The 15,857-nt window shown below is 46.0% G+C and overlaps 1 protein-coding gene across 3 annotated transcripts in view; it reads left to right on the forward strand.

Annotated features, from left to right (window-relative positions):
* Positions 1 to 15,857, forward strand: part of PAPSS1 (3'-phosphoadenosine 5'-phosphosulfate synthase 1) — an 88,488-nt gene that overhangs the window by 36,904 nt on the left and 35,727 nt on the right. For all 3 annotated transcript variants that reach the window (XM_029076681.2, XM_016227259.3, XM_007666758.2), the window contains exons 6-9: positions 3,966 to 4,079; positions 5,168 to 5,279; positions 8,061 to 8,266; positions 14,047 to 14,182. In XM_029076681.2, coding sequence (XP_028932514.1) covers positions 3,966 to 4,079; positions 5,168 to 5,279; positions 8,061 to 8,266; positions 14,047 to 14,182 — 568 coding nt within the window. The remainder of the gene's footprint in view (positions 1 to 3,965; positions 4,080 to 5,167; positions 5,280 to 8,060; positions 8,267 to 14,046; positions 14,183 to 15,857) is intronic.

Genomic DNA, 15,857 nt, shown 5'->3' on the forward strand with positions numbered 1-15,857 from the left:
TCACCCCTACAGTCCACTTTCTCTGCTCCTGCTCAATCTGAGTGCCTCTGGCGAACGAAGGCACAGAGCTTGGTCTCGCCATGTCAGATTCATCGCTTGTGGGCAGGGAACCCGTCTACCAAGTCTTATTGCACCTGCGCTCTCCCAAGCTCTCGGTACAGTTCTCTGCAGGCAATAAGCGCTCAGTATATAACAGTGATGGAGTGAATGACAATCCAGGACTATCTTCTCCTCAGCAACTCTTCCTCCTTGACTCCCGTGCCCATGACCCTCCACCAAGTAGTCTAAACTCTTGCCCCCAGAGCCTTCCCTCCAACCCCGATAATGTTGCCAGCTACTTTGTTGGTCATCTAGAAACCATCAGGCGGGGTCTTTGCCAAGCCCCTCGGCCTTCTCGTCACTACCCTGCTACTCCTTCCTTTTTCTCTTCCTTCCCAGCTGTGTCTCAGGGGATTTCCCTCTTGCTCCTTAAATCTACCCTCCCTCCCACCCCCCAATAGGCCCCACTGACCCTATCCTCCCTCACCTGTTAAAACAGTTGTCTCCCGCTCCTTGCCTCCTCGTCACTGTCTTCGAACATTCACTGGCAAGTGACTCCTCTCCCCTTTTTATCCTTTTTTAAAAGGTATTTTTCAGCACATACTCTATGCCATAAAGCGTTGGGATGGACACAAAACGATCGAGTTGGATATGGTCCCTGTCCCCTACAGGGCTCTCGGTCTTAATCCCCATTTTACAAATGAGGGGACTGAGGCACGGAGACGTGAAATGACTTGCCCACCGTCACACAGCTGACGAACGGCGGAGCGGGATTAGAACCCAGGTCCTCCTCCGGATGCCCTTTTCTACTTCCCGTTTCTGACCAGTTTCTTCGGCTGAATGGTGTACACTCAGTACTCTCCCTTTCCTGCTGCCAACTCCCTTCTCGGCCCACTCCAGTCAGGTTTTTGCCCCTCTACCTTCAAAGGCACTCAGTTCGTCAGTGACTCGGTCACAGCCTAGTGTGGAATGTCAGCTTGGCATAGAATTTTGATGCCCCCTTTCTCTCCGCTTACCTTTTAAGTCTGCCGAAAGCCACGTTGGTCCTTTTGGAGGACTAGCTAGCGACTGTTAAGGGACGTATTTTATTTTTCTAACCCTCAAAGTGGTCACTAGATGGCCTGCAAGCATTGCCTTGCAACTGGGCTGCACGTGGCTTAAGGATGTCGACTTCTTTCTGCTGTTTTTAATCTAAAGTGATGTTTTAAATACTGTTTTTAAATCTACCAGGAACCCCAGATTTACGAGTGCAATAAATTATTTAAAGGTTTGTCTTTTTGTGCAATGGTGGTTTAATGCTCTAAAATGGATTTTATGCTGCACATAAAAAACAGGCTTCACAACCCAGTTTTAAAGTGTTGCCAAGGCAGCGTTGTTTGGTATTCACGCTTCGATGTATGTCATTTAGATAATAGAAATTTAATAGTTACATAAAATCTGAATAAGTCCTAACGTTCAAAGGCAAATTTGGCTCGAGAATAAAGTGCGGAAAGTAGAGGGAGAAACTCCTCCGTTTAATGTGGGAATAGAATGGGTATTTCCACATACTTTTTTGGTTTAATAGCCATATCTTTTCTCTTCTGGGCGGAGGAAAAGGCGGCGAGCGAAATAAGCTATGTGTAAAATAGCCCTCACATCTCTAGATGACTTAAATTTCATCATCGGAAGTGTTTTTGGCCTGTTCGTTGTGGTTTATGATTAAACTGGAAACACAAGGCTCTTCCTTCCAGAGCGTGTGTATTTTTCTTCTGCCTCTCATTCTGATGGTAAAAACACCAGTTCACTCAAAACCCTTATGGAGTGATGAAAAGATACGGCTTCGACGCAGGTCTCCCTCTGGGGGATTTCATCCAGAATTTCTCAAGAGGTGGAAAAGGCACTCTCCCGGCTTAGCTGTTGTTGCCAAGAAACAGGCTCAGTCACCTTGCTGGAGCCTCCGGAGCTGCCTACCACAGAAATCGCTTTTTTTATGTCGTCCCCTTTCAAAGTTGATCGTCCGCGGTCGGGAAAGACATTCAGGAATTCCCCCAGGAGACTTTCCCGTTTGGTGTTTTACTCACTAGCGAAACGCTCTGTAGCTGTTGGGCTTCCGAGGACCGAGGTGAAGTCTTAGGCATGAAGCTATTTGCTACCAGTTTGGCCCACGATCTGTTTTTGTTTTAAGGGAAATTGCCTGAAATAAAGCTATTTTACGGGCCAGTTGGAAGGAACATATTGTTTCCAATCACAGAACGTGTCTCTGGAAATCCTAACGAATCCCAAATAAAAGTGAAGGCTCTTGTGTGGTAGGAAGTCCGGGGGAGGCTGCATGTCCCTTTGAGGTGTTCAATCAGCCCTTCGGAAGTGACCTAGTGGTTTTGTGATCCCCGGTGACAGGTTGCCGGCCACCAGAGAATGCCAGAGGCCACTGAAACGTGAATGCTTTCTCCCCCCTCCTTGGATCCCCGCATTCTTTCTCTTTCTTCTCATGTTCCTTTATGTGTCACCGAGTGCCGTTTCTTACCAAGTGTATCCTCATACCATGTATGTGGCTTTTAGTGGGTTTCTTTTTTCCATTTTTTTTAGTCCAGTAAATGTCACATTTATGCACCTCTCCAGAAAAACTTTCATCTGGACAGCCATTTGGTATAAAATGAATACAGAATTTATTAGGAGCATTTTTTAAAAATCCTTCAGACGGCACAAGCATATTACATATCATTGGTTTCATTTTTAACTTAAAAACCCAAGAATCGTGAAGAGAACATGCAACCGAAAAAGAACCCTGACTAAGCACAGGCGTCCGCCTTTTTTTTTTTCCTAAAGAAAATTATTCTGGCATGAAAACTTGGCTAGGAAAAACAGCACTTCACTGTTGGAGAATGCATTTCCTGATGAAGACGTGAATATTTTGTCGAATATGAAGTACATATTTCAAGTTTTGGCTAGTACTTCGGACCCTGTTCCTATTATGGCCATGTTCATCTGCCTGTGTTCCACATTTCCTGAATTAGTGTGTTTTAGTCTTTTCTGTTTTATGAGTGATAGGGCACAGTTGAATCTAGGCCTTGTGGAATAGGGCATTTTATACTCACCTCTGCTTGATGCACCTGAGCACTGACCATTTCCCCTTTGGCTAGGCCCGAATGGATCTGTGAACATCTGTCGATCGGATAATGATGATAATAATAAATAACGGTACTTGTTAAGTGCTTACTACATGCCAAGCACTGTTCTAAGTGCTGGAATAGATCCAAGTTGAGTCCCACACTGGGCTCACACTCTTAATCCCTCTTTTTTTTACAGATGAAGTAACTGAGGCACAAAGGAGTTGTGACTCGCCCGAGGCCACACGTGATAATAGTATTGTTATTAGTATAGAAATAATAAGAAATAATAGTATTTGTTGAGAGTCTGGGAGTGCGGAGCCCCGCCCCGAGTTCTCGGGAGCGAACGAAAGAGGTAGCAGATGTGATCCTTGCTCACGAGGAGGGAGGTGACGTGGAGTAATTACAAAAAACACACAAAAGTGCACCTCAAGGTTGAGAGTACGCAAGTGCTGAGAAGAAAGGGAGCAGGATGTGATGTGGAGAGAAGAAAAACGAATCGCGGAAAGCCTCGTGAAACGCCTTTCCGCGTGGCATGTCCAATAGGCCGCTCTGAGTTTATCCCAGAAGGCTGTGTGAATTTGGAGATTTTTCCGGAAGGTTTTCCCTCTCCCTTGTAAATTCCATTTAACTGGCACTCTGGTGAGGAGCATCTGCTCCAGAATGTGCCAGCCGTGAAGCCGCCGGAAATGGTTTCTCGTGGATCAGTAAGTGCGGGAAGAGTGAGTTATATGAGCAGAACCAAGAAGGCCCGTGTCTTTTGCAAGAACAAAAATGTCTTTTGTAAGCGTTGTACCCAAATAAATATTTCGATCGTACTTCTTCCTTGCTTTTCTCAAGGACATCGTGCCTGTGGACGCCTCCTATGAAGTCAAGGAGCTGTACGTACCGGAAAACAAACTTCAGCTGGCTAAAACGGATGCGGAAACCTTACCGGCCCTGGAAATCAATAAGGTCGGGGCTCAGTTTTATGTCGTCTGCTTCCTAAGACAACTTGGGGTGGCGGGGATTCAAAATCTAGAGGTCTTAAGTCTCGAAACCTTGGAAGGAAGAGTTGGCAACTTCATCTTCATCATCAGTGGTATTTACTGTGTGCTTACTGTGGATGGCACACTTTTCTCCGGCCCGTTGGCCGGCCCGTTCCCTGCCCAACAACGAGCCTGCAGCTTAGAGGAGATTGCTGTTGAAATCTGACTTCAGCCTTGTCAGTAAAGGACAGGGTAGCGATCACATATGAATAAGAAAGAAATCCATACGTTTATACAGTTGCCGCTGCGTTGACTTTTATACTAGTCAGCGGACATGGAAAAAAAAAAGGATCATATTTCCAACTTCATTTTCCACAGCGAAAAGCCAAAGGGAAGTGTTGAAAGACCAGATCCTGTAACAATTAACTGGGTCTTATGTTTTTCTCTGTTGTTAATTTATGTCGTAATATTTGGGTCTATTTATGAACCTTGGTTGGCTTAAGAAGGTAACAAACTTTGCTGTGAATTGACAGCCCGGTTTGTTATAAACTTGCTGTCATTGGCTAGTTTCGAGCCTTCTGGCTGGGAATCTCAAGTTGTTAAATGACTACAGTGATTTCTCCGATTGGCATGTTGTTTATCACCCATTTAGCATCCAGAAGTCCCGGCGGACTGTGCTAGGAACACCGAGGATGGCCGGGTTTTGAAATCTATGTGGAATGAAAAGGATGCTTTTCTTTTTCACAACTGGTCCTACTTAGAGGTCGTTTTGGCCCGGGTAGTGGATCCGGGATGGAAATAATTAACAGCTGAATGTTGCACAAAGAATAGGGAAGAAATGCTTGTCCTCTTTCAATATCCCATTAAAGACTCCACCTCCCACTGTGGTGTGAGCAAGTCAGCAGAGGATATGTGGCCCTGCACAGATTACCACCCTCCTGGGATGTTGGTAATGACCGATTTGGAATCCAAGTCCTTATAGGTCACCAGGTTTTCGGGTAGAATTCTTTTTCTGTGGGCTTTTTGGGGGGCTCTTTTGAGGCTTTTGAATTGACAGTGTGTTTCCTCTACTAGGTGGACATGCAGTGGGTACAGGTTTTGGCAGAAGGTTGGGCAACTCCACTGAACGGCTTTATGAGGGAGAGGGAATACTTGCAGTGCCTGCATTTTGATTGCCTTCTGGACGGTAAGAAGCTCGATAACAAATGCTTAATTGCAAGGGTAAGGCCAACATCATTTTTCTACAAAATTGTTCAATCTGTGTTTCCCCACTCTTCAGGATGATTGTCCATCCACCTCCGCATCGAACAGAAACTCCTTGCCGTCGGCTTTGAGAGCGCTCAATCCCCTTGCCCGCTCCTCTAATGCAGACCTACTCTCTAGTCCTCGATCCCGTCTGTCTCGCTGCCGATCTCTCGCCCACATCCTGCCTCTACCCTGGAACGCTTTCCCTCGTCATGTGCGACAGACAATCCCCCTCCCCAACTTCAAAGCCTTATTGAAGGCACCTCTCCTCCAAGAGGCCTTCCCCGACTGAGCCCTCCTTTTCTCCAACTCCCTTCTGCGTCGTCCTGATTTGCTCCCTTTATTCCCCACTTCTCAGCCCCACAGCACTTATGTACATATCTGTAATTTATTTCCATTACTATCTGCCTACCCCTCTAGACTGTAAGCTCGCTGTGGACTGGGGCGATGTCTGTCAATTTTATTATCTTGTACTCTCCCAAGCACTGCAAGTGCTCTGCCCGCAGGAAGTGCTCAATAAATATGATCGACTGAGAGCAGTGATTTGGAGCCCAGAATCAGGTTTTATAATAGGCAGTCCGTGAGTAGGGGCTCCCAAGCATCTTATCAGTGGTTATCTCTATCAACTAATCAATGGTGTTTATTGGGCGCTTACTGTGTACCTAGTGCTGTACTAAGGTCTCCGGAGAGTACAACACAACAGAATTGGTAGGCACGGTCCCTGCCCACAAAGAAGTTACAGTCCGGCATGGGAGACAGACTGTAATACAAATAATAATAATAATAATAATTCATAATATGAATTATAATGGCCTCGTAATGAAACTTCAAACTTCATAATGAAATTATAATGAACTTCAAAATGAACTCCCTGAAGAGGGAGCCAAGGAAGGCCAGAATTCCTCTCTATTGTCCTGCCTCTCAGTTTGAATGATGGAAGATCTGATTTCATAATGGGAAAAAAAAAAATCTTACATCAGGAGCCCACCAAGCACATTAATAGGGCAAAGACCAGATTTCTCTTCGGGAAGATGTTTCAAGTATTAAAGGGGAAAATTTCAGCTCTCTGGACTTGGGGATTTTCAACCTTTCTAACTCTTGTTTCCCAAGGGCTTGTTGGAATTCCACCTGTGGGTTTTGCAGAAGTTTATCCGTCATGGCTTAAGGCCAGGGAGACGGAACTTCCTGGAATAGCTTAGGGTGAGAGCAAGAGCAAGTGAGGGAGAGACCAAGATCAGGTCTCTCCCAAGTCCTCCCACCTTCCCGCGATACCCCCTGACTCCCGTCAGCTGGGTATATCCCTGCTTGGGAAGAGGCCGGGATAGGTGCCGACTTCTATTCCGAACGGAGGTGCGGAAATATCAATCCGTCACTCGTATTTACCGAGCGCATACTGTGTGCAGAGCACTCGCTGTACTAAGGGCTTGGGCAAGTACGTTGTAACAGAGCTGGTAGTCACATTCCCTGGACACCGCGAGCTTCTAGGGTAAAGGAGAAGATAGACATCGGTGCGATAGATAAATTTTGGATGTTCATAAATGCTGTGGGGACTTGGAGAGATTTCAAAGGGCAAGCAGATGATCATTTTGTATGCTTTCATAATCCATCTTTGATTACAACACATTTCCTGACCCTGCGCAGCTGGTGGGATGTGCCGTGGGACTAGCTACAAAGAGGAGGTAACCCGGCTCTGCCACTTGTCTGCCGTGTGGCCTTGGGCAAGTCGCTTCACTTCTCCGTGCCTCAGTTCCCTCATCTGTAAAATGGGGATTAAGACTGGGAGCCCTGTGTTGGACGGGGACTGTGTCCAACCCGCTTTGCTTGTGTCCACCCCAATGCTTAGTACAGTCCTGGCACATAGTAAGCGCTGAATAAATACTACAGTTATTATTATTAATGTGTGCTTCCAGAATCGTAACAGTGCAACTGGACACGATCTGTGCAGGTAGAGGACACCCACAGGAAATATGCCTCAAAAGTTCATGTATTATAAAAGCATACAAAGATATTTCCTTGAGCATCCCTAGGTTTTGGAAGCTCTCAAGGCTGACACTTGTCCTGAGAGTCCAGTAAAAACCCAATGACAATTCCATGACGCTACAGTCGTTCATCCCGGAGTTCCGGGAGCTGCTTGTGGCTCCTTCACCATCACAGACGGGACAGAGCGGATCGCTGTAGGCCTAGCCGTCTTCATCCTGTTCTTTGCAGCGGTGTTGCGTGGGGCAGTCAAGGCCCTGAAAGTTGGTGTTAAAATAAGCGTTCAGGTGTCCCAGAAACTCTTTCAACTCAACAGCCTCCAAACATTCTTGAAACAATCCTGCTGCAGCTGCAATAGGCTGACAGTTTTGCTCTAGAAGCGCACGCAGAGGGAGAAATGCAAATTATTTCGAACAGCATTTCAGAGTCAGCAGAGCCCTCCGCTCTCGGAGCTGGAAGAAGGTCGCGGTTATAATAATAATGGTGGTATTTGTTAAGCGCTTCCTATGTGCAAAGCGCTGTACTAAGCGCTGGGGGGATACAAGGCGATCAGGTTGTCCCACGTGCGGCTCAGAGTCTTCATCCCCATTTTACAGTTGAGGGAACTGAGGCACAGAGAAGTTAAGTGACTTTCAGCTGGCAAGCGGAGCCGGGATTCGAACCCATGTCCACGGTTATGTCGGGGTCAGTGTCTCCAAGGCGTTCAATAACGCCGGCTCCATTTTCTTTGTCCTCTGTCCCGCAGGGGGAGTGATTAACTTGTCGGTGCCTATCGTCCTGTCGGCTTCCCAGGAGGACAAAGAGAGACTGGACGGCTGGACGGCGTTTGCCCTGATGTTCGAGGGGCGGCGGGTGGCTATTCTCCGCAACCCAGAGTTCTTCGAACACCGGAAAGAGGAACGCTGTGCCAGGCAGTGGGGGACCACGTGCCCGGAGCACCCCTACATCAAGGTCACTGCCGGGAGCCGTTGGGTTTCATTTTGACTCGGGGCAAAACGGACGCGTGTCAGCGAATCGCACTTTTAGCTTGCCACAGAATTGCATTCTCAGCCGGCCACCCAGTTGAAAATGGCAGGTGTCTTTCCAGAATCGCAATTTCTCTCTACTGGTCCGCCCCAGACCTGGTGGATCAACTATTAATGATAATAAAAATCAGAACGATAGTGACGTTCGTTGAGCACTGTGTGCCGAGCACGGTACTAAGCGCTGGGCTGGATGCAGGTAATCGGGTCCCACATGGGGCGCTCAGTCTAAGTAGGAGGGAGAGCAGGTATCGAATCACCGTTTTGCAGATGAGGGAACTGAGGCTCAGAGAAGTGAAGAGACTTGCCCTGGGTCACACAGCATTCAGGCGGCGGAACTGGGATTAGAACCCATGTCCGCTGACTCCTTGGCCCTTGTTCTTTCCAGTAGCCCACCGTGCTTTTCTGTCTCGCCACGTGCGAGCTGGATATGCAGTACTCGAAGAGTGCTTAATTTATCCGCGTATCTCCACTTCGAGGAGAACTTCAAACCAAATTATCTCATTACCATTGGGGCCATACGCCACGCCATTAACGCAGCTATGTCCTCCCTTCTTTTTCTCTTTTGTCTGATCATTTGTTCTTCACTTGTGTTACCACAGCAGGGGGATTCATGGAAAGGTGAGACCTATTGAACAGGTCAGGCTTGCAGAGTAATTTTTTTTTTCAGTCAGTCATATTTACTGAGCGCTTACTGTGTGCGAGCACTGTACTAAGCACTTAGGAGAGTACAGTGTAACAGTAAAAAGACAGAAGCAGCCTGGCATAGTGGATAGAGCCCAGGCCTGGGAGTCAGAAGATCATGAGTTCTAATCCCGGCTCTGCTGATGTGTGACCTCGGGCATGTCACCTTATTTCTCTGGGCCTCAGTTCCCTCATCTGTAAGATGGGGTTTGAGACTGTGAGTCCCACGTGGGACAGGGACTGTGTCTCACCCGATTTGCTTGTATCCACCCCATCGCTTAGTACAGTGCCTGGCACGTAGTAAGCACTTAATAAATGCCATAATAATAATTATTATTATACCCCCAGGCCCTTACTGCTGATAATGTTTTAAAAGTATGCAGCAGATTAGGAGTGAAGTCTTACCTGCTTACGAAAGCATGGCTGAAACAATGTCACCTCTCTAGCAGTGCACTGATATAGTTTTTTGACCCTGAAAAGTTCAATATATTTTTCAGATTCTGAGCCAGATGTTTTCTGTCTTCCTCTTGCCAGACTCCAACATCGATCCATATTGCTAGAATCTCTTCTTGGTTTCCAAGATGTATTTGGTAACGAAACCATCTATTTCCTGTGGGAAGTGAATTTCTGATCTGGTTAGATTGTATTAAAATATCAGTTAAGCTTACCAGGAGCAATTTGGAGCTTTATCCAAGTGCTTTGAAACTGCAGGTGATGAAGTAAGAGCAGAATGAAAATAAGGAGATCGAAAGCTAGGTCCCAAACGTTTCCTTAGGCTCTTCTGAATATAGTGTTGTTCTCCGTGTCCGAAACGTCCATTTCCTTCCCAACTGCCACAGTCCCTGCTAATGAAAGCGCTTTGCCATCTCTCGGACTTATCTCAAGACCCAGAACAGCCAGGGCTGCATCAGGTCTTTCTATTTTTGGTTTAAGCCTTTCTAGATTCCTCGTGATAAAGTCCGTCATATTCCTACCATGGCAACAAGTCACTTTGAAGCCCTACTGAAATCATCTCTCCTCCAGAAAGCCTTCCCTGACTAACCTCTCATCTCCCCCACCTTATTCTCCCTCCCTTCTCCATCACCTATGCACTGGCCTTCATGGCCTTGCAATTGGTATTTATTGAGTGCTTTACTATGTGCTAAGTGCTTGGGAAGATAAGATTTGGATGCCCCCAGGCCCTTTGGTAATAATATTAATAATTATGGTTTTTATTAAGCATTTACTACGCGCTGAGTACAGTGCCTCGCAAGCACATAGTAAGTACTTAATACCACAATTATTTTTATTAAATACATGAACCGATGCTATTGAATACCTCTGTAGACGGACACAAGTGTGGACGACTTGTAGCCTCTCCCAGGATTCTTTCAGTCCAGAGGTACATCCTTTAGGGTCACACAGAAGAGAAGTGGTGGAGTTGGGATTCGAAGCCATGACCTTCTGACTCCCAGGCCAGTGCTCCTTCCACTACACCGTGCTGCTTCTCTATCCCCGAAGCTCTTCCTGATGCAGTCTCTTCCAAAGACTACACCTCCATAAGTCATTTAGTTAATGTTTTGATGTTAGGCTTCACATCAGTCATTCATTCGTTCAGGCGTATTGGGCGCTTACTGGGTGTGGAGCACTGTACTAAGCGCTTGGGAGTGTATGATACAGCAGTAAACAGTGACATTCCCTGCCCGCAACGGACTTACAGTCTATACTGGGGGAGGCAGACATCAAAAGGAATGATTAAAAGTGCTGTAGGGCTGGGGGGGAGGGGCGGGGAGAGCAAAGGGAGCAAGTCAGGGTGACGCAGAAGGGAGTGGGAGATGAGGAAAAGTGGGGCTTAATCTGGGAAGGCCTCTTGGAGGAGACGTGCCTTCAAGAAGGCTTTAAAGGGGGGAGAGCATTACTTTAACAAAGATTAAGCCATAGTTTAGGGATGTGTAATATAACGCTAGGCCGGCCATAAAGGAATTATTTTTCCACAGGTGGTGGATCGTATCTCAATTTGTAAAAAGGAAATTTGTAACTTAGCCACATTTTCAAGGAACGGATTCTGCGGTATCGCGAGTTACGAACTGTTTGGGGATGAACAGGAGGCCGGGTTTGGGGTACAGGGGAACAGGGAAGCCCTGAAGAACAAGGGAAGAGAAAAAAGTAAGGGGAAAAACAGGGGGAGAGGGCTTTCCACAGTAGTTTTCACATAACTAGCAATCAGTCCTCGTGTCGTGGTGGATTCTGGAAAGGAACCTAACAAATCGCACGTTCCGCGAGGAAAATATGACCCCACGAAATAGCCACAGTTTGGAGAATGCTGATGTACTTGTTTTTGCTTTCAACGCAGGATGATGGTATTGTGGTTATAGAGCCACCATCTTTCTAACTTATTCTTTTCTTCCCTCAAACAATGGTAGTGGAATACCTGCTCTGTACACTGAACTGTACCAAGTGCTTGCTTTCTTGCCTATTATAATAGTCTAAGACTAAACCTCCCTTTTCCCAAACCAAGCTCCCCTTTTCCCTTTTCCTCAGCTCCCCCTACCCTTCCCGTCGCCCCGACTTGCTCCCTTTGCTCTACCCTCCTTCCCCGCCCCACCGCACTTGTGTATATATGTACATATCTATAATCTCTTCATTTACATTAATGCCTGTTCACTTTTTTGATGTGTATATATTTATAATTCCATTTAAATTGATGCCTGTTTACTTGTTTTGATGTCTGTCTCCCCACTTCCAGACTGTAACCCCAGCGTGGGCAGCGACTGTGTATCTTTATTGCTGAGTTGTACTTTCCAAGTGCTTAGTACAGTACTGTGGCAACAGTAAGCGCTCAATAAATACGATTGAATGAACGGTCACGATTCAGTTGGCAGGGAACATATCTACCAACTCTCTTGGACTCTTCCAGACACTTAGTAAAGTGCCCTACAAACAATAAATGTATAATAAATACCCTTGATTGATTGATTCAAGCTAGGGACTAGACACCATTCCAGATATGCAGTAGTTTTTAGTGGCCAACGCACAAATCAACGTGTCCGTTTCCACAGTTGAACTCTGTTTTCCAACTGATAATTAACAGCTTTAATAGTACTTAAAACGCTCCCTTGGGGGGTATCATTGATAATTATCTCCCCATTCATCGTGTACATGATGAATTATGCACCTCAATGAAAGTAATATGGTTATATTTATTTCAGGGGGAGGTATTTGAATGATAAACACTTGTCAGTCGTATGTATTGAGCACTTACTGTGTGCAGAACACTGTACTAAGTGCCTGGGAGAGTATAACATTATAACAGATGAATTCCCTGCCCATAATGAGCTTATAGTCTAGAGGAGGGAGGCAATCATTAACATAAATAAAAAAGATAAAAAGATTAAGATAAAAATTAAAGGGCTGGGAAGGGAGCGGGAATAAAGGGAGCAAGTCAGAGTGGCAAAGAAAGGGGTGGGAGAAGAGAAAAGGAGGGCTTAGTCAGGGAAACCCTCTTTGAGGAGATGTGCCTTCGGTAAGGCTTTGAAGGTGGGGCGGGTAGTTGTCAGAAATGAAGAGGGAGGGCATTCCAGGCCGGAGCCGAGATGTGGGCGAGAGGTCAGTGGCGAGATAGACGAGATTGAGGAACAGTGAGGAGGTTAGCCTTAGAGGAGCAAAGTGTGCGGCCTGGATTGTAGTAGAATAGCGAGGTGAGGTAGGGGACAAGGTGGTGGAGGGCTGTAAAGCCAATAGTAAGGAGTTCAAGTAAGACTACGCCACTGCTCTTGGTTTGTAATTTAGGTGTGACGGTTGAGTCGGAGTCATAGCACTTTCTAAAAGCCCATCGTAACTTTCTGCCTCTAGGTGGGTTTAATCAATAATGATTGTATTGGCAGATCAGAGTGCTGCATGTGTGTGAGTCAGAATGGAACCGTCATAACTGGTGCCAGGTGTGAAATGTTGAACATTTGCTAAGGCCTTACAGGGAGCATTTCTGGCAAGATGATCAGGGTGCAAAGTTGCTGTACTTGAAAAAGAACTTCTCAGCTGGGGAGATGAAAGACGTCAAAAATGACAAAAGTATCCAGTACACACTTGTTCTTTCATCTAGCTTCTGAAGTGCTTTAATGCCCAATCTTGGTGGGATTGGGTTTTGGTTTATGCAACACAGTTTTTCAATTCCTAAGTTAGAAATTCTGGTGATAGCCGAAGGAATTATATAAATAAGAAGATCTGTGTTTTTTATAGGGGGGGGTTATCACAACACAATTTAATTTGACCTTGATTGAATCACAGTTTGGGTTTCATGTTTCCGATATTCCTTTGTGTGTCCTGTTTGGATTCTGCATTGCAAAACTTCCCAGTGCTTAGTTTAACTAATAGGCCGGTGAAGCTTGGATTGTAAAAATACCGATAGTTCTGTTAAACCTGAGAGAGGACAAAGATTCCTGGCTTTGCCTTGTCATTTGCCCAAGGAGGCCAGCAAATTAAACTTCAGCTGGGGGAAGTAGATGAATATTTACTGTTGCCTGTTTACCATACTTATCCTAACAATAGCACATTCTTTGTTACTCGGAAAAGAGACGCACATGCTTACTCCAAATTGGCTTTGCTCACCTTTTTTCTGCTAGGGGCAAAATTGATTCATTCCATATTTCAATGATTTGAAAAAAAAATACATCATAGACTCCAGAGAGTCTGTAAGGTAACTTAACACAAAGCAGCTTTCAGTAATCATATGGATTTAAGTGCAATCCTTTGGATGTTTAACAAAGCTGACAAGCGCTTTCTGATCTTTTGTAGTGGAAAAATTTTTGTTCCCTGTTCTCCGCTGTTTTTGGTTTTAAGCAGTGTTCTTGCCTCATCTCATATAGTGCATTATGCTATTTATTCATATTAATGTCTGTCTCCCCGTCTTGACCGTAAACTCGTTATGGGCAGGGACCATTTCCGCTGATTCTGTTGTACTGCACTCTCCCAGGTGCTCAGTACAGAGCTCTGCACATAGTAAGCGCTCAGTCAAGACAGTTGACTGGTTTGTCTTCCCTTCTCCCCTAGATGGTCATGGAGCAAGGAGACTGGCTGATTGGTGGTGATTTGCAAGTCCTCGACCGTATATATTGGAACGACGGTCTCGATCAGTATCGCCTCACTCCCGCCGAGCTGAAGCAGAAGTTTAAAGATATGAATGCTGGTGAGTCCCACCCCCAGATCGCTCCCATCTTTCCCTCCGGAAGCCCGGTAAGGACGACACGAAGCACCTCTCTGAGAGAAAGACCATCAGAGATGCTTTCTGAGGCTTGGGAGACCGTTAACGGATTCTCTTTAAGATCCCCTGGTTTCAATCCAAAAATAGAAAGAAAGATCATTCAGCTGAACGAGGGTGGAGAAGAAAGAGGAACCACGGGTTAGGAGGTTGAATAGAGAGGAAGCTTACACAAGCCAAAGGAGTTTGGTTTCTGGTTTTGTTTTGGCAGAACTGTACACGGCGGGTTTTTGCCGAACTCTGTGTGACGGGAGCGTTTGGAATCTTGGTTGACCTCCCATGTCAGGGTTCTGAAACTCCCACCCGAAGTGGTCCAGTTAGGCCAGTTGGACGTAGGCGTACGATTCTGTGCCCAGAATCGCTTTCAGGTACTCTACTATGCTCTTGGGAGAGTACAGTATATAACAGACGCATTCCCTGCCCACAACGAGCTTACTGTCTAGAGGGCGAGACAGACACTAATATAAATAAATAAATTACAGTATAATTAGAGTACAATGAAACAGAGTTGGTAGACACGTTCCCTGCCACAGTCTACGTACCCATTTCCGGCACCAGCTGTTTGTCTTTTAATTCCTTCCTTACGTACACTGTTCCTCCACCTCCCATATCTCTTGCCCTTTATGACCATGGCCACCTAAATCCATCTATAAAATGAAAATAATGTTAGTATTTGTTAAGCGCTTTCTATGTGCAGAGCACTGCTCTAAGCGCTGGGGTAGATACAGGGTAGTCAGGTTGTCCCACGTGAGGCTCACAGTCTTCATCCCCGTTTGACAAATGAGGGAACTGAGACCCAGAGAAGTGAAGTGACTTGCCCACAGTCACCCAACTGACAAGTGGCAGAGCCGGAATTGGAACCCATGACCTCTGACTCCCAAGCCTGGGCTCTTTCCAAAAAATAGAAACCCTCACCCGATTCCCAGTCTCAGCTGCCTTGGACCCTGTTGACCACCGCCTTCTGGAAACATTATCCAACCTTGGTTTCACTGTCACTGTCCTCTCCTGGTGCTCTTCCTGTCTCTCCAGCAGGCCATTCTCAGTCCCTTTGACCAGCTCCTCCTCTGCCCACCACCCTTTAGTTGTGGGAGCCCCTCCAAAGTTCCCTCAGAGTACCTCAAATAAAGCAGCGTGGCCTTGTAGAAAGAGCATGGGCCTGGAAGTCAGAGGCCCGGGATTCCAATCTCCACCACTTGTCTGTTGTGTGACTTTGGACATGTCATTCAACTTCTCCGTGCCTCAGTTACTTCATCTATTAGGAGGGGATGAAAGCTGGGAGCTCCATACAGTCCCGATTAGACCGTAAGCCCGTCAAAGGGTAGGGACTGTCTCTATCTGCTACCGATTTGTACATTCCAAGTGCTTAGTACAGTGCTCTGCACATAGTAAGCGCTCAATAAATACTATTGAATGAATGAATGAATATAGGACATGAACTGTGACCATTCTGATTATTTTGTACCTCCACCAGCACTTAATGCACGACACATAACTCATACCATTTAAAAAAAAAAAAAAGAGTTCAGTTCCAGATCTTTCTAGTCTTCTTCTACACCCATTCTCATGAAGAACTCATTCACTTGCAGCGTTTTAATTCCCATCT

This window comes from Ornithorhynchus anatinus, chromosome 12 (genome assembly GCF_004115215.2).
Source record: "Ornithorhynchus anatinus isolate Pmale09 chromosome 12, mOrnAna1.pri.v4, whole genome shotgun sequence".
NCBI classification, from domain to species: Eukaryota; Metazoa; Chordata; class Mammalia; order Monotremata; family Ornithorhynchidae; genus Ornithorhynchus; species Ornithorhynchus anatinus.